This window comes from Kryptolebias marmoratus, linkage group LG20 (genome assembly GCF_001649575.2).
Source record: "Kryptolebias marmoratus isolate JLee-2015 linkage group LG20, ASM164957v2, whole genome shotgun sequence".
NCBI classification, from domain to species: Eukaryota; Metazoa; Chordata; class Actinopteri; order Cyprinodontiformes; family Rivulidae; genus Kryptolebias; species Kryptolebias marmoratus.
Genome location: NC_051449.1, coordinates 15156293 through 15180467, shown reverse-complemented (window position 1 = coordinate 15180467; position 24175 = coordinate 15156293). Strand labels below are relative to the sequence as shown.

General features: G+C 38.2%; 3 protein-coding genes across 3 annotated transcripts in view; 1 reads left to right on the top strand and 2 right to left on the bottom strand.

Annotated features, from left to right (window-relative positions):
* dpydb (dihydropyrimidine dehydrogenase b) overlaps window positions 1–4705 on the bottom strand; it is a 13448-nt gene extending 8743 nt beyond the window's left edge. The window contains exons 1-3 of the mRNA XM_017422331.3: window positions 4331–4705; window positions 1140–1250; window positions 716–798 (exon numbers count right to left, since the gene is read on the bottom strand). Of these exons, the coding sequence (XP_017277820.1) occupies window positions 716–798; window positions 1140–1250; window positions 4331–4363 (227 nt within the window). The 5' untranslated portion in view covers window positions 4364–4705. The remainder of the gene's footprint in view (window positions 1–715; window positions 799–1139; window positions 1251–4330) is intronic.
* A 1325-nt stretch (window positions 4706–6030) lies between these two features.
* odr4 (odr-4 GPCR localization factor homolog) lies at window positions 6031–12786 on the bottom strand. Its single transcript, XM_017422151.3, has 14 exons — window positions 12621–12786; window positions 12224–12323; window positions 11854–11967; window positions 11572–11664; window positions 10669–10775; window positions 10545–10581; window positions 9815–9958; window positions 9606–9701; window positions 9235–9282; window positions 9008–9127; window positions 8823–8928; window positions 7785–7982; window positions 6945–6998; window positions 6031–6147 (listed from the first exon to the last, which is right to left on the bottom strand). The coding sequence occupies exons 2-14, from the start codon at window positions 12320–12322 to the stop codon at window positions 6077–6079; spliced, it is 1287 nt and encodes a 428-aa protein (XP_017277640.1). The 5' UTR covers window position 12323; window positions 12621–12786; the 3' UTR covers window positions 6031–6076.
* A 292-nt stretch (window positions 12787–13078) lies between these two features.
* The window catches only part of LOC108239511 (nucleoprotein TPR), a gene marked incomplete in the record, with an annotated part of 26725 nt that continues 15628 nt past the window's right edge, over window positions 13079–24175 (top strand). The window contains 29 exon segments of the mRNA XM_025007242.2: window positions 13079–13338; window positions 14118–14222; window positions 14453–14517; window positions 14734–14824; window positions 14957–15060; window positions 15197–15361; window positions 15511–15603; window positions 15954–16034; window positions 16180–16267; window positions 16580–16717; window positions 16827–16921; window positions 17226–17423; window positions 17517–17624; window positions 17710–17933; window positions 18663–18826; window positions 18913–19025; window positions 19140–19288; window positions 19382–19544; window positions 20268–20402; window positions 20911–21051; window positions 21192–21396; window positions 21501–21697; window positions 21795–21935; window positions 22320–22436; window positions 22544–22747; window positions 22839–23026; window positions 23118–23265; window positions 23379–23516; window positions 23652–23783. Of these exon segments, the coding sequence (XP_024863010.1) occupies window positions 13188–13338; window positions 14118–14222; window positions 14453–14517; window positions 14734–14824; window positions 14957–15060; window positions 15197–15361; window positions 15511–15603; window positions 15954–16034; window positions 16180–16267; window positions 16580–16717; window positions 16827–16921; window positions 17226–17423; window positions 17517–17624; window positions 17710–17933; window positions 18663–18826; window positions 18913–19025; window positions 19140–19288; window positions 19382–19544; window positions 20268–20402; window positions 20911–21051; window positions 21192–21396; window positions 21501–21697; window positions 21795–21935; window positions 22320–22436; window positions 22544–22747; window positions 22839–23026; window positions 23118–23265; window positions 23379–23516; window positions 23652–23783 (4041 nt within the window).

Here is a 24175-nt window from a genome sequence, read left to right as displayed (position 1 = left end):
AACTCGAGCACATTACTGCCCCCTATATGTCAAGAGGACAAATAACACATTTTCTGTTTAAATTGCCAACCCGCCACAGTGGCGTGTGTTGATCAAATTCACCCGCCACTTCAAATATTTACCTGCATTTGGCCGGTGGCGGGTGCTAATAAATTTCAAAACTTGGGTAACTTCTAATATTTTCAAGTGGTGGAACAAAACCTAGGTTTGAAATGCTTTGAAACCCCAGATGTTTTTAGTGAGAGAACTAAAAATGAATTTGAGTGGATCTCATTGGTTCTTTAAACTAAATGTGAAATGTTTACTGTAAAATACTGAGATGCTCATGTTAAACATGCAGAAATCTGAGTATATTTAACAACTTAGTTCAGTCTGTCAGAATGACTGAATGCTTCTTCAGTTATGAACTAAAGTTGGGTTTAAATTACAGGAGAGCAAGACAAACCATGGAAAAGAGAAAATGTTTGCAATGGACTGAACTGCATGTTTTAATATAATTGGTACTAATTATGGTAAATATTAAAATTCACAGAAAAATGTTTTTCAAAAGAACATTTCCTTGTGTTATTAGGACACAGAGGACTTGAGAGTTTTTAATAGTTGATGTCTCAAAGCAATAGACTGCTATCAACACTGCCATGTTTTTTGTGTTTATGATGCCTTTTTTATCAGTTTTTTTAGTTATTTGTAAAGAAACTTAAAGTTTTAGATTTACCTCAGTGCTTCTCGCAGAGCTCCTCGTTCACTCAGCGTTGTGTGCTTAATGTCCTCAAAGTTGTTCTCTAACTTCATACAGGACTGAAAATGAGAGGAAAAATAAGAAAAAACAACAAACACAAACAGAAAGTAGCAGACCAGCAGCTGAAACCTAAATGTATTAGAATTGCAGCTAAAATGAGCAAAGCAGTCGCTAATAGTAGAAAAAACAGATGCAAAAGGTAAAATCAGCAAATCAGTCACTAGAAGTAGCAAACCTGCAGCTAAAAGAAGCAAACTAGTAACTAAAAGCCAAAAGTACAGAACTATAAATAAAATTAACAAATCAGTAAGAAGACAAAACCGAACAATGTGTTTGTTAATGCTGACTCAGCACAATAAATAACCTAACTTGAGTGAAAACGTGTGTTCTTGTATCTTACATCACAGTTCCTCTCAGGGTTTCTCTTCCAGTGCTTCTTTTCTCTCTTCTTACTTGCTGTGGACACGATCTGGGCGTGAGTCTTCACCCTGGGGTTCAGAGCTAAGATGCTCTGAAAAAAAAAAAAACAAGTCGTGGTATAAAAGAGGCTACAGATCCTGAATGGAAATAAGCTGATCTGCTCCTCTTTTAAGTATAAAATACCTACTTTACAAACAGAATCAGTGTTTTTACACAAAAAGATTTTAAAGAGTAAAACCAAGGGACTTCTGTTCTGTAGTTCAGAATATTTCAACTTCTTCAATGTCTCCAACTACAAGACCTTTTTTGGATTTGACTGAGAAGTGTTTTTTACCTTTTTATTATGTCCCAAAATTACCTTAATCAGAAAATATTTTTAATTTCTGTTCCATATTTTGCAAATTTCTGACATATCTACCTGCTAAAAATGTTTTCTTAAAGGCCATGTTTCACCGTCATGATCTATTATCTCTTTACCAAGGTTAGTTCACATCTGTACATCTGTTTTTACAGCGCACACACACACACACACACACACACACACACACACACACACACACACACATACACACACACACACAGATCTGCTGCTAAAAACACAAAAGCTGGAATATTCCTGGAAGTCTGAACAGTTCAGAACAAAATGATAAGATAAAGATGAGCTGCAGGTCGATGTGCTGCAGCGAAGTGACCTGGTGTTACAATAACGTCCAACAGAGGAAATAACAAACGGTAATATTTCCCTTCGAATTTAAATCTGACCTTTAAAGAGCACATCAGTCTGGCTTTAGGTCATATCCAACATCATTCGGTCAGCTGACCAAAGTTAAGGCCAACTTTCACCAATGAATAAATCTGCACAGCTCACTGTGTGGTAAAGATGTGTTTCGGGTTGTGTTTACACAATAATCAGATTTATTTAAACTGTCAAGTGGAAGATCATTTCCTTTTTTTTACACTACCAGGTAGTCTCTTTTAATTTGCTTTTCCACTCTGAAGTCTTGTGTAAAAGCAGATTTATGTGCTGTTGCTTCACTTTAACACGTGCACATTTAAATCCCCCGTCCACCAGTCACGTGCAGCTGGTCGACACAAGGCCGGTTACGCAACACTGGGAACTCATCTCAGCCGTGAGGCTGGTTGCTCCTTTTTATATTCACTCACCTGCAGGACAGCAGGTTAAATCAGTAAACCTCTGGTAATGATCGAAACACGATTACTGTGTTTCTTTGGAGGACAACTTTCTCACTGTTGGAAAGACTTTCATGCTAAAAGCTCAACATCCTGCTGCAGCGAGCTGAGTAACACAGAGGCCCAATCATATTTGGGTTTTGTTCAGTTTGTGGACACGTTGATGATTCCAGTCTTTGTTCAGTGATTAATACCCTCTTTGCTGTATTTGTGAGAATTAATTGTAAAATTAAAGTTTCTGCCTCTGACTGTTTGAATCCTAAGTCATTTCCACACTACTGTTGACTGCTTTGCTTTTTTTTTGTTTTACACATTTTTGGAAATTGAACTACAGCTTCACACTTTGTATTATTTTAACCATTCATATGTTAAAACATCCAGCTCATTCAGGACATGGCTGCCATGACTTTTGGTTGTTGTAGCTTTTATACGTTTCAGAATATTTAACTTTACTTACAAATATTTTCCCAATAGAAAAACATTGAGATCTCTTTGTTCATTCAACATTGTTCTCTTTGCTTCAGTATATTTCCTCTATTTTTGTCTTTTTATGATAACTTTTTTGAGATTGTTCCGTTACTTTTAGCTCTTAGCTAGCCTTTTACTGCTTTTAGCTCACATTTTGCAAGTTTTAGCTTCTAGCTATTGCTTTGATACTTCTAGCTAGACTTTTGCAACATTTGGCTAGCATTTATTTATTTATTTTCTGGCTTTTAGTTGGCATTATGATCCTTTTGGCTTTTAGCTAGTGTTGTGCTTCTTTTAGCTTTAAAAACTCAGTTTCAGCTTCTTCAGCAATCACTCAGCTCTCATCCCCCACACTAACCTTTCTGCAGAAAATGCTCTCCAGGTTTTCTAGCTTTGGTTTTAAATATAAAGATGACAGAGCTTTTGAAGTCTTTCTTCAGGTTTTGCTAGCCCCACAGCCTTTTTTTATTTTGTGTTTTTATTGTTTTATTTGCAGCTTGAAATAACACCATTCATTCTCTGTCAAACGTTTAAGTTCTTGAGCCTGTCTTCTCTGGAAAAAAGTTGTCCCAAACGGTTTAAACTTTAACTCACAGACTTTAGGGGCCTTTAGGAGACACTTCCACATTTAGAGAATGATTGAACTATAACCTTTTTGCGTGATCTCCTTAAATTACTTTCACATGTATAATTGGTATGTGCAAGAATTTGGGTAAAATGTTGTGGCTTATATTTGTATTTTGGTACCACTGCTGTTTAAAACCATTATACTTAATCTTACATTACTCTGATTTCTGTTTACATTTCTTTAATTTGTTTATTTTCCTCATTCAGCTTATTTCTAATTATTAAAAGCTCCTCTGAAAACCACGCTGAGATGCTCTCCTTGGCACATGGGCAAACTAAAAAGTGAATGTTTTGAAGTGTCCTTTAACATGATAATCCCTTAAATCCTCTTGATATGTGAGGCCTGTCTGTAAATCTTTGAGCTTCTCAAAGTGTAGCTAATGAGTAACAAATGTACTGTTGGTTTATCATAACAGAAAATGAGACTAGAAGAGACAATAATCCCTTATTCCTGCTGAAAGGACATCATTAGTAATCAGAACCTTCCAGCGCTGGTTCTTTCAGCTTTTTGTGAAGCCTCAGATTAAAGGCTTGTTATAAAAGGTGAAGATTTATCCTCTAATCTCTATGCAGTTTTGATATTTTTTCTATGAGCTATATCTACAGGGGCTTCATTGTTTTATGACATTTTACTGACCACAGACTCTGTTGTGTAAACATGAATATAGGCAGGAAATATGTTTAATTCTTACTGAACTGAGGTCGCTCCGCTCCTGAATAGGATCAAAAAGTAAAGAAACAGCAGAATCCAAGTAAATTACAACATGACTCATACCGTGTAGTGGTCAAACGCTTGGACATCATACAGCCAAGCTTCTACTTTCAGTTTTAAATCATTTTTTCTCCCCACTTTACAAATGTGTATTAGGATCTGCAGCTCTTTACCTCGATGTCTGGAAGATCTTTGCTCAACATCATGTTTCTGTCCGGCTTCAGAAGTTAAACGTATGTAGAAGCTGTAAGGAGATCCTGTGAAGGTCCTGGCTGGTTCTGGGGATCAGATGTCCGAAGCACTGTTCGGGACGGCCTCCTCTCCCAGATAAAAAACTCCCTGAGAACTGATCGTGCTTTTCACCCTCCCAGCAGAGAGGGGGACGTCTCAAAAACACCAACCTGCCGATAAGGTGAGCTGACAGGTGGAGCTGTTATCAGGCACCGAGGGTCAAAGGTCAGCAGAGCAGGGCAGTGAAGCAGGCCTGTGGGTGCATTGCACTTGAGTTCTGGAGAAGTCTGAAAAGTCAGTATGGCAAGATGTCAGGCTCAGACTCCTCCTCTGCAGGGGGAGTGCTGCTTGTATGTCGTTCACATCCTGTGCAGAAATCAGTATTTAACCCTTTCCTTCCCTCCTGAACTTGTACTGAAGCGAGATACTTTCACTGTGAGCCCGTATTTGCTGTGTTTTATTCATTCATACCAAACTTACAATCAATCCATGTAACTAAGTGTCTTAGTTGTTTTCATGTGTTTCTCTACAGGTTTGGAGCCGATCTTGACTGAAAGTGTTTTTAAAGTGGAAGAGTAAATTACCAAGAGATGAAAGGCTGAAAATTGTGCTTTAATCAAATTTAAACTTATATGAATATTCACAAAGTTGCACTGATAAATATGAAGTGATTTTTGGAAATTAGCTCAAATATTTTCAGTTTTGGTTAAAGGATGCCCACTGTTGTGTGGTTCACATCTTATTTCTGTTTTTCTGGATTATTTTTTGTCAAACCTTTTTAATTAACGATCTCTGATCACTTAAAATTGATAAAGTTTTTTTTTCCAGTCAGCCTGTGCATTGCTCGTGTGCTTATATGGATATTAAAAACAGACTATTTTTATAACACTCTTTGTGTATTTTAAATCAACAACAAATAAACATCACCTGCCCTCGCACTTAGCTGTAACAAACTAATGAAAGATAGACAAGAGGAGAAAAATGGGTTAAAATAAAATAATATAAGAAATAAAAAGCATTACATATCAGCAGATAAACACACAAGACATCACTGCGGTGCTCAGTTCAGAATAATCTGTCATTAATGTTGGACAAAATGAGTCCAGATTATTTCAAACCATACAGCCTTAGCAGCCAAGAAAATAAGGTTCAAAGGTTTAAAATCAAATAAAAGAATTTTAAAATATAAAGGCAGCCAGTGGAGTGAAGATAAAACAGGGGAAATGCTCTGGTGTTTATGTGTCCCAGTTAAAAGCCGTGGAGCAGCATTTTGGACCCTCTGCAGTCGGGCAATGGTGGAGCCACTGGCCTCCATATAAAGTGAACTACAGTAATCCAGCCGGGTGGTGACAGAGGCAGGGATTATTGTCTCATGATTGTTTAATCTCTGTCACGGTCCATTTAGCCAAAAGCCCGCTGACATTACTCAAAATGTCATAATCATAATTTAAGTGTTTACAAAAGGCAGGATAGTCTCAAATCAGTGATTAACTTTTCATGTCAGTTCAGGTCTGAATGAAAGATTTAGTTTTTAACTCATCCATGGTTGAAGCATGCAACATCCCACTGCTTCTGTTTTTTCTTTTTCTTTTCTTCATAACTTCATAGCTTATTTTTGATAAAAAAAACAGATATTTTGAGGTAATGTTCAAAGCAAAAAGACTTTATTTAGCTTCTTTGTATCCGCCTCAAGCATCACTGAGATACAGCATCGAGGCAGCCGTGGCCAACAGGGCAACAGCTGCAGCCATGGCAACACCTAAATGAAAAAAACAAGCATTTTAAAATGTTTGTCAGACGGTAATTAAAAAATGCTTTATGTTTCTGGTTGAATGGATTTCCTTGGTTATATTTACACTAAAAATGGCACACGTTTAATCCAACCAGCTGATAAGAAAGCCTACTAAAACTCACCACTCTGAAAGAATAAAGATTTATTAATAATGTTTTTACTTGCGTTCTTTAGAAAAAGGTCTGAGAAGTGTAACGTTCTCAGAATCAGAACTTTAACGAGGATTAATCAGACACGTCTGCACAAGAGACAATAAAAAGGTCTGGCTGTGTGGGCTGAGATTACTGCAGAGCTGAGCGTGAGAAATGATCCTAAATCCTAACCTAAATAAAACCACAACAAAATATTAGAGCCTGTTATTTAACAGGTCTGACAAGTTCCTACGAGAACAAATGAAGCTGAGATCAGGGAGAAATAACACTTTTTCTTTCTCACATCTCTGGGATTTACTGAGTAGGTGTTCAAAACTTTACAGCTCTTACAGAAACACTGTGATATCCATGAATACAGCACTCTATTAAACCTGAGGTGCTGCTAAAGGTACCAGTGAGAACTGAATCATGACACTGTCCTTTGCTAAAATGCATTAAAATAAACAACGTTCTTTAAAATCCATAACAACAAGACATAAATAAACTAAACTGAACTGAATAAGAGTAAAGTTTTTTAATTATTCAAGATAATTTAAAGCAAAGTTACTGTATGTCTCTTGTTATTGCCATGATTCAGCTGCTCTATTTCCTAACTTTAATAAAGGATTTTACCAATAAAGTTGTTCCTCTTGGGCTCCGGTGCTTCACCGGTTTCTACAGTCGGTTCTGCAAAACACATAAAATACAAATAAGTAAACAACAGAAAATTTGGTAATGGGAAATGAGAGAAACTTGTTACAACAGGTGCAGTAATAATATGGAATCAGACTTGTGTTGACAAAAACAAACAAATCAAAAGAACTCACAGGCTTCAGGAAAGAACGATTGTTAAATAAGTAGATTTTCAACAGAGTGAAACTTTTAAATCAAACCACCTGTAGAGCAAATTACTGATCTATTGCTTCCTTTTGATAAGTTCTTCTGTCTGCAGTTTATTTCTCTTCTTCCTCAGCAATCAACTGGTTCATTTTCTGACAATCGAATGCTCTGGACATCAATAAGTCCTGACAGATAAGCGTCATGTCTACAGTGACTTCCTTTAACAATGTTTAACAGTGCTGTTTTCTTTAACCGAGTCTTTGTTTTGGACATCATATGTCTAAAACTAGGTTTGTTGTAGTACACAAAGCTAACTTAAGTAGGTGACAATAGATAACGCTCAGTTTAATGAGCCTCTTTTAATCAGCTTTACACAAAAACCTCCAAATGAGAATAACTTTACTGGCGTGCCTCATTAAAGAAAGAAAATATTTGTACATAGTGATAAGAAAATGTAAAGCCTCTTCTGCAAACACACAAATAGACTTGTCAGTGAAATCAGAGGCATTTATTGTCCAGTACTTTAACCTATGATGTGAAGACACTTAAATGTATTTTTCCAGAGGAATCCCTGGTGTTTTATTTATTTTATCTGGACAAGTCTGCAGCAGAAACCACGCAGTTTTCTCCCACCTGCTGCAGCCTCGCTCTGGTCGAGTTCAGCAGTTATTTCCTGCGCAGCGTCCAAGTCTTCCTCAGCTGCGTCCACGTCCAGCATCTCTTTGAGCCGGTCAGTCAGCTCAGACAGACCCTCGTCACTAAACTGGTAGTCACACACACACAGCGGAGCTTTTACTGGACAGAAGACCCGACGAGGGAGGAAGGACTGCTCTGAAACACAAAGAGAGGAGGAGGAAGAAGAAGGGCTGGTCAATATCTTACTCTTATTTTAGGTTTTTTCATGAAAGCTGTTTATAAAAGGTTGCACCTAATGTTTGTTATCAACTGAGATTTCAAAATGTTTGCAAAGAAGCAACTATGACAAATAAGATTTCTATTTAAAATGATTTGACAACGTTGCATTGTTTTATATTTATTTCAATTTGCATCATTACTCTGTAGCTGTCTGCAATGTGTGTATTTTTGTCTTGTCGTTTCAAAGTCTTCAGTGGAGCCCTGATACAGAAATGTTCCCTCGTGCAATAAAATATATGAATTTGAGTTTTATTTTAGGTGCAGTCAAGCTAATCGTATTTGGACTCATTAGGCATTGATAAACTAAATAATTTTTTATAAAACAATAAAAAGATTGCTAAAGTTTTTATAGTGTTTGAACAAAGCTCACTGACTGTAGACTGTGTTTCTAAATCTATGGACGATAAGAAAAAAATTAATTCAATTTTATTTTGAAATGACTTCATGATTGTAAAGTTTTTGGCCAAAAGTCATCTTCATGTGAATTTAGAGTTTCACTTTCCTTAATTATGACTAAACTGCAGCACCTTAACACATTTTTTTGTACTTTATTAACCCTGTGTTGTTAAACTTTAGTTTTCTCTTCTTAAAATTGTAATTATTAAAGATGTTGGTAGGTTTTCTAAAGCTGAGCTGCAGCCTTTCTCTTTCAAAGGACAAATACAAGCCCAGGATTGATTGTTGCTGAACATATATCGTAATGATTTATGAACAGAAGTGTATGACTGAATGAGCAGACTCTGTTTGTGTTGTTACCCGTCTGTCGTTTGTCTCTGCTGCTCTCTTCATCTGGCGTCAGCAGCTCCTCCAGCAACATCTGAACCCTCGTGGCTACCGTAGAAACTACATCCCTCTTCAGCAGCTGTTCACGGCAGAAGTTTAAATGTCAGCATACTATAATGAAATCTTCACGATGTTAACTTCATGGATAAAAGCACTACCTTCTCTGCCAGCTTGGCCTTTGGTTTGTTGCTGTGTAGGAACGCTCTACTGTGGATTGCTCCTCTGATCGCCACGCTGCCTCCACACAGCTGGACCACATCTGCTGACCTCTGCACATCCTAACACACAGGAGGTTCAGCTCTTTGTACAACATCATGTACAATGCCACACAAATCTATTTAAACCTTTTATTTTGATGATGTGATGTGATGGGTTCATCTCCTACCGGTGTCGTGAGCAGCTGAGCTGTGTACGTCTGTTTCACGTTCCTTTTCTATACAGAAACACAATTTGTTACAATTATTCTTCTTTCTTTTACATAAAACACATGATCAGATACTTTGAGAAGCTGACACAATTAAGGAGACAGTTTTATGTCCTCTGTAAGCCCTGAAAAATATCCTAAACAGTCTAGTAAACCTAAAGCATCTCTTCTCTCAGTCTAAAGGCCCTTTGCAAAAGTCTGATGGATTAAGACACACCAGTATAAAACTGGGTCTATATTGTCATTAAAACATATAATCTAAACAAACACATGAGGCAGCTGTTTAATCTTCTCGTCTGTACCTGCTGGAAAGAGGTTTTATATAATACAACCTGTCCTCCTTTGAGCTCAAAGTCCTCTGGAAGCTTTTTTCCATCAATCAGACAAACTCCACTCTCAATCTGATGTGCCCATGATCCCAGTCCCTCCTGAAACAAAAGGTAACCTGAGAACAGTTCCGACAACTTTCTAAAAACAAACAACAGGACTAGAAAAAGGAAAATGTGTATAAATTTATGCACCAGAGTCTGTGTGTGCTGACCTTGAGACAATTATCAATGCTGTTTGTACTGGTTTTGTTGTCTGGTAGAGGTACCAACATGTCTATGTTCAGCCAACATGACACCATGGCCCAGGAGGAACACACACCGGACTGGTACTTCCAGTCTGCGGGCTTGGCCACACTCTGAAACACACACACACACACACACACTGATGTGATGATGTGACTGACAACAGCAGAACAACACATGTCAACAGCCAAACATCTAATCAAATCTGGATTGACTGATGTTGGATCTCAAATTACTTAAATCAACGTGAGTATAAAGTTAAAACTAGAAAACAGAATCATAATCCCAAGTGCTCCCAATTTAAATTTGGTCCCAATTTAAATCAAATTTATAAAAAGTCTCAAAGGCATGCAAATCAACCCGAATAGACATTCAGAAGGTTTCAGCGAAAAGGAGTCAAAAGACATCTCTGTAGATATGTGACCAAAAACTTACAGCACCATTTTAAACATTTTTAACAGAAATTAAGCAAAATGAAGCTGCATAGAGTGAAAACCTCTGTTATGTGTTATTGTTTATCTGAGGTTCTGTTGACCTTCTTTTAAGTCCTGATAAAGATCAATCTGTTCATGTGCTTCGAACCTTAGTGTTTTCTGTTTTACTATGACTGTATTCATAAAAGGCAGCATTACCTGGAATATTTTTAATAACTGCAGATGAAAGCTGCTGCTTTTTCAGAGACAAAACACACAAACTGACCTTTGGGTCTTTGACGTCAAATGTTCTGCAGACAGTTCTGACGTGTGTGGTTAAAGATGGTGCTCTTACGACGTGTGGTAGTAACTCTAGACAAGAACATGACCGTAAAAGGATAAAAGGATACTTTCTGGTTTTGGGATTGACATGCAGTGTGATGCAGTCTGTGACGTCATCATCTGAAGGGCTCCACAGCTGCTCCGAGGCGATTAAAGTGTTCATTGCAAACAGCAACTTCACACACAAACACACACACACAATTATCAGATGGGTAGAATATACTGAGCTTATATACATATATACTCATTGCCAGGTTTGATCAGTGCTATAAATAAAACTTTATATTTCAGGAAGCCAAAAATAACTATTGAACAAATTGTTAGGTTGTCTGCCGATAATTTACAACAATGAAAGAAATATGTGATACAATCTTTCACTGGTGATAAAAAAGAAAAACAGTTTGACACAACAGAGAGGAAACATCATACATCATACTACCTGGGTAAGGAAAAACAGATGGAATTGGACATTTAAAACAAAGTAATCACAGACAAAAAGCAACAACTGTCTCTCAAACGTTTCTCTAAAAGAATAATTGAGAATATATAAATTGATTTAATGAGGTCCTTGTATAAATAAAAACTGACCTGCCTTAATAAAAGTTTTGGTTAGCTCATTAAATCTGCATGGAAATTTGACATGTTGAAGTTACTCAACAGCTTAACATCAGCTTAGTCTGTGTTTTTTTAAAGCATAAATCACTTTCTATAAATTGACACAGTATGTGTTAAAGCATTACCATAAAAAATGAGATAAACTCACAGATAAGAATCATAAAATAACTTTGACTCTAGATGAATGTAAATCAGATTATTATGGTACCTTAAGTTTTGCACTCTGAGCAGTAGGTGGGGTTGCAGCTCCATCTGGAAGCTTGACATTTTCAGGTCTTCTTGATTTTATTGTTCAAAATGTTTTCAGGGAAAGACTGCCCCTATAGTAGGATTTATGTTTTTTGTTATGGATTTACCTGTCGGAGTGTGGTCAGTGTGTCCTTGGCATCACTATCAGATATTATAAAGACTCCTAACACCGACAGGCCTCCAGGCAGCATCCTGGACACCTGAAACCAGTGATAAATGTACTCTGTAACATTTAAAGCCTGCAAACATCAGCAGTTTTCACAGACACATATCTGACGTTCCTTTAGAGCTGACTAACATGCTATAAATAAATGTATTTTTACCCACCAAACAAAAAATGTTAAAACATGTCTTAGTGCTGAATCAGAACCTCTGCTCTTTTTGCTGACCTGTCGAGCATGCTCGGTGACCCAGTCTTTGTCCACCGACTTCCCATCATCTGCAGACTCTTCCATCTGGGGTGTCCGAACTGCCATGACAACAAACTCCCTCTGGACTGAACTCTGAAATATTCAGTCATCAATAATGGTGACAGTCACTTATCACACGCTACAAACTCTCAAATTATTAAACTATTTTGATGATAAATTTGATATTATAGTACTTTTTAAGCACTAGTCTGACATTTTTTAACCAAATGGCGAATGTGTTATTCAGCGCATGATGAAAATAATCATAGCTTTAGCCCTATTCTTTAAGACGACACAAAAACTGGATATAAGAGTACCTGAAAACTTCTATATTAGTGTTAAAACTCACCTGTCCAATGAGCAGACCTGTGGTTGTACCTGCTTGTTGTGAACAAAGTTTAGACAGATATCCCTCCACATCATCTTCTACTATGTAGCTACGACCCATACTGTCAAAGCAGAAAATGCAGGGGTTACACAAATTACTACTGTAACATTTTGTTTGTCAGTGTTTGTAGTGTGATGAAACATGTGAAGGACCAGAACACTTCTAAATAAGACCAAACCAGGCAGATATGTCATGTTTCAACAATCATGGAAATAAAAACAAAATGTGCAGTAATTAATTCAAATAATACTTAAGCTCAGCTTTCAGAAAGGAGACATGTCAGCACATTAATTGAAGTACTAGCTGGCCAACTTTTGCTTGCTACAGTTATATAAATAAGATTTAAATGAGCATTCACCTTGATATTCAACAAATTCCACGTGTCGTGCGGAAATACCTGACAAAAGCAAAGGAGCATAAAAATAAAAGCCAAAAAGCTGGATGATTACTTATAAGTCTGACAGCTGGATGTGGTTCGTCAGCAGAGCCACCAAACTACAGCCCTCCGCTCAGTGACGTATTTCCGTCGCAAGATTTTGTCGTAATCTGTGTTTGTGACACATGAGATAGACGTTTAACTAACGTTTCCGATTATCCTTCAAAATAAAAGTCAAACTTCCCTGTAGCAGCAATCAAAGCTTAAGTGTTTGGACAATGAAAGTCAAGTAAAATTGTTTATTTAAACAAAAATGTTGAGTTGGGACTATTAAAAGATAATTTTGTGATAATTTCAAAGCTTTCGTTTGGCAGGATTTCCTAATGTAACTTTATTTTGAAAGTTGTTAGCGCACATCCTGCCTCTGTGTGAATGTGACTTTACACCCTCTTCCGTGGGTTTATTCTGGTTTGCTAACGCAGTTCACATTTATTGTACGAGAGTTTGGTGTCAGTTTCGTGTCTTATTTTTTCGGAGGAGTAGGTGGAGATGGCGGTCGTTTTACTGCAGGCTCTAGAGCGGACGGAGCTGAACAAACTTCCGAAAGGGATCCAAAACAAGCTTGAGAAGTTTGTGACCGAGCTGCAGAATGCTAATGAGGCGCTCAAGACGCAGCACGAGCGGTTCAAAGCAGACAGTGGTGCGTAACTTCAAGCATGTCAACATGACTTTCTCGTTATATTTGTCAGCTACAGAGTGCAAATTATGTAAAATCTCATTATGCAAAATAAACTGTTTTTCTGCTTTTTTCGGCATACAAGCCATCGCCGTATTAGTTTCACAACTGTTCTAAACTTTCCGCTAAACTTTAGCTATGATGTTACGCTAAAGCTAGCTTTGGCGGAAGACACTGTGATGCCAGCAGGTTTCAGACATGACATTGTGATAAAAGCTACTGAATTTTCCACTGCATTTATGCAGAATTAAAGAACAGTTGCCAAATATACAAACCACGTCTTTGAAAATTTAGAGTTACGATTATTTATTTGCTCTTGAACAAGACAACATTATACTACTAGAAATTAAAGTGAAGTTTTGCAGGACGTTGTTGACATTTATGGACTTTTATTATGCTGAAGTGTCACAATTATTGCGACTGATGAGTGTTTGGAAAAAAGTTACAACAATGGCCATTTTGGGTACCTTCAGGTGCTAACGTATTAGCTCTATTTAAAAATTGTGCATTAATATATTTACAGTAATTTACATAAAATTAAAGCGTCACAGGTTTTTTTGTTTGTTTTGCAAATTTGCCCAGTTCACTGAAGAACTGCAACAGACTAGAATCTGCTGCTTTTTCAATTCATTTATTCAGACAGTAGTTGGAAATAGAAATGAACACATTAAAAGCTAATATTTACGTGTCATTCATCTATTTTGTGTAGTCATGCTTTCCTGTCCAATGTTTTTGCCCTACAGAGCAGCAGTACTTTGACATTGAGAAGAGACTGGCAGAGAGTCAGGAACAGATACTTTCTGCCACAAAAGACCTGCAAGTCCTGAAAGAAGAAAACAAGAAACTCAGTGAGTTTTCACATATTTTTTTTTTTAATTGCTTCAACAGTAACAACAATTGTCATCAACACTGTGGATTTGGAACATCGGGTTTTTATTTACACATAGATTTCCTAATGTATAATGTGTAGTTATCATGTGTTGTATTAATTATTAAACAAGTTTTCATTTTTTCCATCTCCATCCTGTTCTTAGTTTTTGTTTTAAAACGGTGTATTTTAATGTTTATCTCTGTGCAGATGAAGAGCTGAGCACTCTGAAGGGGACAGAGAGTGAAGCCTGTGAAGAAAAGCTGTTACAACAGGTAAACATGCTCATCTAAGCTGTATTATCTGTAATTTTGAATGCATTAAGAAAGCAGCCTTAAGTACCAGAACATAACCTGTTTAACGTAGCTCAATGTGAAAAAATGTTGAAAAGATTAATTGTGGCTTGAGTGTTAATATTTTCTTGTAACAATCAGCGTTGTGTTATTGTTATAGTGCATGAAAACAGCTATTTATTGTCCTTTTTTCCCTAGCAAACCAAAACTAAGGATGAGATTGAAGCGGAGAAGAGAGAGTTGGATAGGCTGCTGGAGAAGAGAACGCAGGAAGTGGAGAACCTGACAGGTTTGTATTGAATTTCATGAAGTTTTATTATGTTTTCTAAGTTGCTGAATTCTCACACAGACTGTTCAAAAGGTGTAAGCTGGTTATAATTACCAGTTTTATTTATGTTTATACATGTTTGTGTTTTCACAGATGATGTGAAGCGTCTGAACGAGAAACTGACAGAAACCAACAAAATAAAGATGGAGCTTCAGTTAAAATTGGATGATATTCAGTCATCTGCGACCTCTGTACAGGTAAAAATCAGATTTTACAGAAACAACTGCAGCTCAGTGCTTAAGAGGATGGTGGAAGAACCCGAGGAGGCAGGTTTTCGTTTGAGTCAATTCTCAATTATAAAGGTAAAAATCTTGGTGCTATTTTGTGCTGCAGCATCGAGAGAAACGCATGGAACAGGAAAAAGAGCTGTTGGACAAGAAAATGGAGTATTTAACCACAGAGCTGAAGACGAAAACTAATGAGCTGCTGAACACCAACAGAGAGAAGGGCAAAGAGATACTTGATCTGCAGGGCAGCCTGAAGAGCAGCAACGAGCAGGTAACGTACAAATAAACATGACTTAAACTGATTGTTTGATACAACTCACTTCCATCTTAGATATTCTTGTTGCTCCTGAAATATGGTATAGTGGTAAGGTTTTATTTGGTTCACAATCCTTACGCCTTCTCTTATATTTTCCTAAACAGGTGGCCAGACTGGAAAGTCAGCTCAGTTCTCTGAGGGAAATCAGTGAAAACCAGAACAAAAGAGCTGAAGACCTCAATAACAAACTAAAACAGGTAATGTTGAAAAATCAAAGATGTTTGGTTATTTATCCTGTGGAAAGTTGAGCTTAGATGTTCAATCATTAATTATTTTAAAAACAAAATTAAGGATATTAACACTACAAAATAATTGATTCAATTAAATAATTTTTAAACTAAAATATTTTGTTTTTTGACGTTCAGAAAGTTGTGTTAGGTAAATTAAGACGAGGTAATTTGAGAATCGTTGCATCAAGTTTGCTGCTTTAGACCTTTCATAATGCAAGAATGTTATTTTTTTCTGTCATATTAGTGGAATTAAATGCAGGTGTTATTTATTTGTTTATTTTTTCATGTTGACTAGACTGTAAATTGTGTTTCTCCAGGCAAAAGATGAGCAGTGTGCAATGGAGGAGAAATACCGCAATGAGCTCAATGCTCACGTCAAGCTGTCCTCACTCTATAAGGTCTGTCTCAGAATAAACGAGCCCCTGTTAGTACTATTTAATGTTCAGATGTGTTTAATGAGAGACACTAGCTTCACATTGTCATATCCTGTTATTACAAATACAGTAAATGGTTTGTAATGCAGCATCCTTTATATTTCTGTAGGGCGCAGCGACTGACATGGAGACAAAGAACCAAGAGCTGAGCAGAGCAGTGGAGGAGCTCAGCAAGCTGGTTAAAGAAACAGGAGAAGGTAGGAGTTCAGAAATAAATGGTCTTATTGAAAAGTTAGGAAGACGAAGACCGTTTACAATAAAGTGGTTAAAGCTGCTGTTTTCAGTTTAAAACACTTGTCACTTGTGAAACAACTTGACAAAAACCAGCCCCATCTTCATCATTGTTTGCTATTAAAGCCAAGTTTAAAACTTTGGAGCTGTTTTAATAAAATGAACAATGTCAGGTTTGTCAAAACCTCACTTTTAATCAGGAACTTGCCACTTGTTACCCTTTATATGTAATTATAGTCCTTTGTGTGCTGAGGATCTTTGATGTTTTGTCTCTGCAGCCAATAAGTCTTTAGAGAAGAAGGTGTCTGAAGTTGAAGAGCTCAAAACCCAGCTTAAAGCAGAACTTGAAGAGAAGATAAAGAAAATGGAAAAGGAGCTGGAAAATGCTACAATGAAAGCTGCAGGCAAACGCTGTTGTAAGAACATGCGCACATTTTATGCGTTTTGTGTTTAATACATGTGTTTGTCCTGCTAAAGAGTTGTATAACACAGTCTGTCTCACACTTCTGTTGTTTTCTGCTGCAGGTACTCCTTCTCTGACTGAAGAACAGCTGGACTCCATGTGTCCTTCAGCAGCTGCCATTGCTGCGATTGTCAAGCCCAGCATGAAGTTCTTTGATGTAAGTTTAGCTGCCGTTATCATTGATAAACTCAAGTCAGACATTAACAAATCATTGTATTAGCAGCACTCTTCTTTTTAATATTACCAAAAAGTAAATTGTTGCCTCTTTTCCTAGCAAGAATTATTCTACAAATTTTAATTTTTAATCTGCAAAAATGACAAATTAAAGGCCAAGTAGCAAATGTTTTGTTAGTTCTGCAGCATGATTGGTGCATTTATTTTTCTGTCGAGAATTTTATGTTCAGAGGCCAGAACATGGACCTAAACTAGAACTATTCTTCCCTCTCTGTCTTTGTGTTTAGCTGTATAATGCATTTGTTGAGTGTCAGACACAACTGCAGCTTGAGAAGCAGGAAACCAGGAGGGTAAGCCGGGTCCTGGATGAGATTGTTCAGGAGGTGGAGTCCAAAGCGCCTGTTCTGAAGCGCCAAAGAGAGGAGTATGAGAGCATGCAGAGGTCCATGACCTCCCTGTGCAGTAAACTGGAACAAGCTCGAACTGTGGGTTGTTTTATTGGTAAATTTATTCACTTTATGACTTTGATTATTGACCTGGAAATTATTCATACAGTTTGCTCTTTTTTTTGCCATCAGGAGATTTACAGTTTGCAAAAGGAGAAAGATGAGGCCAAGCAGCGCAGTGACGCCATAGAGAGAGACAAACTAAGGACTGAGAGACTGCTAGAGGATACATCTGATCAGGTATAATAAATGACTCTCATATCAGTAACACAAATAAGAAGCCGTGATCCAGATGCTTTCACTCATTAATCTCTCTCTGGTTCAGTTGTGCTCTGTTCTGGTTGAGCTGGAGAAAGCCAGAGGCAATCAGGTGGCCAAGGATGATGGCAGCTCTGCAGACATTTCCAGCACCTCAGAGGTCATCAGCTCGAGCCAGCTGTCGTTCCGCAGCGTGACCGATCTCCAGAGGCAGAACCAAACCCTGTTGGGAAGACTGAGGGAGCTGGAGGAGGAGAAGGACAGAGAGCAGACACGTGTAACATCAGCACGGTAATAAAAAAGCTTTCCCTGTTGCTGGTATGACAACTTACATGTATGATATACATTCTGAGCCACAGTGCTGGATTTCTTTACCAAAGTCCGTTAGTAATGCCACTAGGTTCCCTCTGGACAGAAGGCATCTTACAAACATTTTTATGTTAAGAAGAACAAATGTTAATATTGCAAATAGTGTTTTAAACTACAGTCGATGTGTTCAGAGTAGCTTTAAAATGCAGGTGTCCTGTGTTCAAAGTGATGTCTTTAAAAATCTTCCACTGAAAAAAAATCCTACAGGACTCATTGTTGCTGCTTTTGTGCTAAAGATCCTCTGTCCTATGTGCAAAGACTGTCAGCTTTTACATAATCTGCAAATTTAATGTTTGTTGCTCCCATAAGAGTTCTGCTGAACTCGATGTAAATCTAAACTGACCAAAACTTAAGAGTTCTTAAAAAATACTCTTGATCAAAATTCCTTGTTTTTCCTGTCAAAAAATGTATTGTTTTGTAAAAGGGAATTGTTTTTGACACTTATTTGCTTTTGTCCACTAAATTGTCATTAACTTGAGGTTGAATTCTTAAAGAAGGTTTTTTCAATGTGTTTACATCCACTGTAAACATTAAGATGGAGGAATGGTTGTACTTTAATAATCCCAGCCTGGAATTTTTTTTTTTTTTTTTTTTTTTACGCAGCAACAGACAAAATTAACCAATGAAGTTTCTGTCTGTTGTTCCTTTCAGCATAAAGGAGCTGGAGACTCTTGTGGAGAAACTCCAGAAGGAGGCTGAGCAGCTGCGGGAGCAGAGGAACCAGCAGAAAACGCTGGCAGACTCCAGCACCAGGCAGAGAGACATGTACAAGGCGCTGCTGACTCAGAGCACAGGCTTCAGTCTGCCACCTCAAGGTAAAAGAAAAATGCTAATAAATCAGGAATCTTACTAATAAACTTTGATAAATGGAATGAGATCAAGTTCTTTTGTTTGTCTGCAGGTCAAGGCTCTGCACCGGATCGTCCTTCGGCGCCAGCAACTCGCTCCACTCCTCAGAGAGCCACTGCTGCAGAGTCGGCCCAGACCGCTCAGACAAAAGCTGCTTTAAAGCAGGTAGTCCAAGCATTAATATCTCACCATTTACATTTAACTCTATAAATGGGTGGCGAAAAACTAAATTCTGCGGCTGCTCTGAAATAGAGGTGAATCTGTGCCCTTTATTTTCAGCTCAATGATGCCTTCACCCTGTATAAGAAGGAGAAGGCAGAGAATGACAGAATGCTGAATGAAACAAACGACCGGCTGCAGAGGGAGCTGACCGAGCTGCGCTCCAGCCGTGCCAAGCTGACCTCCCAGCTGGAGTTCAGTAACAAGAGGTGTGTTAAAAATAAAAGTCATCAGTGCTTTCTTAGTCTTTCTTAACCTTTTTGTCAACTGCTATGAGATTTCTGTCCCCTTTCTTCCGTCAGGTATGAGATTCTTCAAGAGACAGTGTCGGCGTACCGCAGAGAGATTTCTGCCCTGCAGGAGAGGAACCAGAAAATGGCTGCAACGGCTCAAAGACACGAGCACATCATCCACACCATGAGCCAGGACCTGAGACAGAGTAATGAAAAACTGGCCCTGGAAGAGGTGAGAAAGAAGATTATTGTGAAAAAGGACAATTTGAAAAATAAAATAACAGAAAACATATTGTGGAAATGGACTTTTGGCAGCTTAAGGTACCTAATATTTTGCGATATGCATATCTAACAAGTACAAAATAAATCTATAAAATAAACCAAGTTTATGGTAATCGTCATACATGTTCTTCTTGTTTATGCTTCATGTTAATGAAATACTTTATGGCTTATAGTGTATTTAAATATATATTACAATACATATCTTGTCAGTTTTAATATCAGCTTTATGAGGAAAGAAAATCAAAATTGACAACAATTTAAAGGTTTATAAAATAGTGTTTATGTGAACTACTGACATGGTCAAGATTGGAGTTGTTTTAAGACAGCAGCTCCACTCTGACTAGCCTTTAGCTCATCAATTCAGTCAAACAAATAAATGCAGTTGACGTAACTGATTGTGTACATTATGGTATTTTATTTTAATTTGTGTGTATTTTGCTAATTTCGCTGGTTTTGCTTTTGGACCAATTTGTACTTTGTTTCCAGTTTTGTACTTTTTTTTTAACATCTGCAAAAACAGTTTCTTTGTTGAACCAGATATGATGTTTGTAATTTAAAAACAAATAGTCTAACATATTGGTATGTTCCATGTAATTTAAAAATCTGTCACATACTTTTTGTCCTGTTTTATTTTAAACTCTTCATTTTATAATTTTCATCTTTTTGTTCGCAGGTGCGTGTAGAAAACCTAACTAAAGAAAGAGACATATTGAGACAGGCAGAGTCTCGGTTAAATCAAGAAAGGGAAGCCATGTTGGCCGAACATCGCAACCAGAACCTGCTGCTAAGTAATCTCAAGACCATACAGGTATATTCAATCCCAGTGCCAATAAATGGATGTTTGTTCATTTGCATGTGATCAAAAATAGCTAACAAAGGTTAACTGGAGGACTGCTGTTGTTGTCAGTCCATATTCATACTTTGGACAGGATTCAAGCTCATTCATATTCAGAATAAAATGAAAAGTAAATGTTTTTCTGAGGAAAGAGGAGGCTGATGAATCAGAATATAATGGATGAGCTTTACACAATCTACACTGGTGCTAAAGCCAACAAAGACTTGGTTCTGCTTGAACTCAAGCTTTACAGCTGAAGCATTTTACTATTTTGCATTTTTTGTTATTCTAGTGAAGTGTTGTTGAGTTGCTCTAATCAGTGATTAATTTTAACTGCAGCAGTCTATTTGCATTTAGGATTAATAATTTACCATTTATTGAAACAATATTAGTCAAACCATGCTTGATGTAAATAGATGTATATTTAAAATTAATTTCCAGTCCAGCATTTTCATTGTTTATTTGTGTTATAATTGTCCAGTTGACGATGGAGCATTCAGATACTCAGACTCGTCAGCGACTTAACAACAAAATAGAACAACTGGAGGCAGAGCTGACCTCGATGAGGACCAGACTGCAACAGGAAGTTGCTCAGAGACATGCCCTCGGACGCACCAGTGATGTATGTAAAGTATTTCCATCTTTATTTAGATTATTAAGTGTTCTTTGACATTGCATCGGTTCATCTGACTGTTTATATCATGGCAATAGTCTCTCTCAGTCACACCAACCCTTCCTCTGCCTGTTTCTCTTCCTCTGTAGGCAAAGCTGTTAGAAACAAAGAACCAGCTGAAGACCCAGACAACCCTGCTGCAGAAGACCAAAGAGCTGCTGCGTAGCACTGAGCAGCAGCTGACTGTGCTGAAGACTCAGCCCACTTCTGCTTCCTCCTCTGAGGCTGCCGCCGCCTCCAACAGCACGACCACCCCAGCTACCAGAGCTGCTGGCCTCCGAGCACCACCCAGAGGTAAACCACACATCTGGAGGCAAACGGTTCTAACAGATCAGTGATTCCAGTATTTTAGTAGCATTTGCTTTTTATTTTACAACAGCTCTTCTTTTCTCTTATAGTCCACTCTCCAGTTCCAGCAGCTTCTCAGCAGCCCAGCCAGTCAGAGCAGGAGCTCTCAGAGGTGAAAAATCTCGTGCGAGTTACTAAGGAGCAAAACACTGAGCTGACAGACCAGCTGAAGAACGCCAATGCCAGAGTTGAACAGTACCAATCTGTGGTACTGGCTCTGGAGGAAAGCCTTAAGAAAGAGAAGGAGGTATTCCTTGTGAATTTATAAACTCTTGTTCTTCGCTCACAGGAAGTGACTGCTTGCCCACGTGGGTACTTAACTTTCCTCTTATTTTATTTTTTAGTTACAAACTCCTCTAAAGGACAGACTGAAGGAGTTAGAAGAGGTGCAGAAGCAGCTGGAGAAGAAGATTTTAGAGTTGGAGAAAATGAAGCAGCAGGAGCAAGAGGAGAGAAGGAAGGCTGTGGACGCTATGGAGAAACAAGTAAGACGATCTTAGAGGCTCAGAACAGATGATTTGAGCTGCCTTGATTGTTTTAGATATTAATTCTTTTCAAACAGGTTTCTTTATCTAAATCTTTAGTTATTTTTTAAAAAAAGTTCCTATCAGAGGTTGCATAATCTTAACTAAAATTTGGCATATGACGTGAATGCCTGGAATATTGCAAAGCTTTTGTATTTTAATCATTTTAATTTGATTAAAAAATATTGACCATTATTTGCAGATAGGTTTAGAGTCAAAATAATCCAATTATTTAGAGACAATTACAAAGCAACAATTAATAAATTCTTTAAACTGTCTTGCACTCAGGAAGTTATAAAAATGTAATATTATTTTTATGTAATTGTCTCTTTTGTGTTCATTGAGGTCTGTGAGCTGCAGCGGAGTCTGAAGGCCAGCCAGGCAGCGCAGCAGGAGGCACTGGAGAGGTCTGCTGCTGCTCTCACACAGGAGCAAAAAGCCACGCAGGAAAGCCTGTTGCAGGTTAATTTACAAACACACACACACTTGTTCTTCCAGTTGACCGTAAGTTTAGTTGACACATCCAGCCAGAAAGTGACGATTTACTTAACCTCTCATTTTCCTGACAGACTAAGCTAGCTGGAGAGGCACAAGCTAAGTACGAGCGCGAGTTGATGCTTCATGCTGCTGATGTGGAGGCTCTGCAGCAGCTGAAGAAAACATCCCAGCAAGAAACGACACGCAAGAGGGAGTTGGAGGAAGAACTGAAGAAGACTACTGCTCTTCTGCAGGAGAAAACCACAACCTGGAACATAATGGAGAAACAGCTTAAGGTATTTAGGCCAACTGCACTGCCAGCCATTTATTTACAAGACTTTTTTTCACATGAATCAACATAACAAGCTTGACGTTACATGTCCTCAGGAGGAACAGTCCAGTCTGAGCCGTCGCTGCGAGGAGCTGGGGAAACAGAATGCTCTCCTGCACCAGCAGATGGATGAAATGGCCACCAGGAGTCGCCAGCTGCAACAACAGCAGCAGCAGCAGCAGAATCTGGACCTGTCGTTCAGTGAGGAGGGAAAAACCACAGAACAGATACTGGAAATACTCAGGTAAATAAAACAAGTAAATCAGGTAAATAATACAACATTTTGATCAAATGGCATAACAGTCGACCTTTTCTGGGTGGTGTTTGTGACGTAGGTTTGTACGGCGAGAGAAGGAGATTGCTGCAGCTCGTAATGAGGCGTCGGAAGGAGAAGCTCTACGCTACAAACAACGAGTCGAGCACCAAGACAGACAACTGAAGGAGCTACAGGAAACTCTGAACGCTGAGAGGGAAAAGATGCAAGTACGAGACTGAGAAAACAAAGAGCTGAGGTTTTAACTTTTGTAAAGCTGAGTACTTAGGAGAATGCTGTTGATTAAAATCGGTCTGTTTGGTCTCTTCCGCTTCCTCGTCAGGCGACGGCAAAGACTTTGGCTGAGCAGCAGGAACAGCTGAAGAGGATGGAGACGATCAGTTCTCTGCAAGAAACCAACAAGTTGCTGAAAATGGACCGAGACAAACTGGAGCAGGAGCTTCAGCAGGCTCAGGCTAAAGTAAAGTCAAGGCATTGCTTCATACTGTCCCGCTTTCATCATATTTCATATATCATTTTAACAAACTGGTGAAAACATTTATGCTTTGTATGTCCTGTCAAGTGTGAACATCCTGCTTTTCTTTTTCTCTGCAAGGTGACGAAGCTGCAAAGAGACATCGGTCCACTGCACAACTCTCTGTCTATACTGTCAGAGAAAAATGGCTCCCTGCAGGCCGATAAGAGGCTGCTGGAAGAGGACCTCAAACGATTAAAGGCCAGAGTTCAAGTATGTGGGGAAAAAGACTGAATACCACTTTGAGCACAAAACTTTTATTTTACCAATTCAAGTTGGAGCTGAACAGCAGTCTTCAGATAAATGAATCATCCTGTAACAGATATTAGAGCATAAAAAGCAAGAGTTGATTGAAGTCTATCCAAAATTTATCTGAAATGCTGCAAAATTAATTTGGAAACAGCCTGACAATACAGATGAATACAATAGCTGAAATTAGTAATATAAGATCAAATTTATAAAGCATTTGTTTTGGTTTTCCATCCATCCATCCATTGTCTTCCGCTTATCCGGGGTCGGGTCGCGGGGGCAGCAGCCTAAGCAGGGAGACCCAGACTTCCCTCTCCCCAGCCACTTGGGCCAGCTCCTCCGGGGGAATCCCAAGG

Coding starts and splice junctions, on each gene's coding strand:
- odr4 (XM_017422151.3), bottom strand. CDS start 12,322: ATGGGTCGTAGCTACATAGTAGAAGATGATGTGGAGGGATATCTGTCT. Junction 11,968..12,223: donor CAGGTCTGCTCATTGGACAG/GTGAGTTTTAAC, acceptor TGAATATTTCAG/AGTTCAGTCCAGAGGGAGTT. Junction 10,582..10,668: donor GTCAATCCCAAAACCAGAAA/GTATCCTTTTAT, acceptor CACACACGTCAG/AACTGTCTGCAGAACATTTG.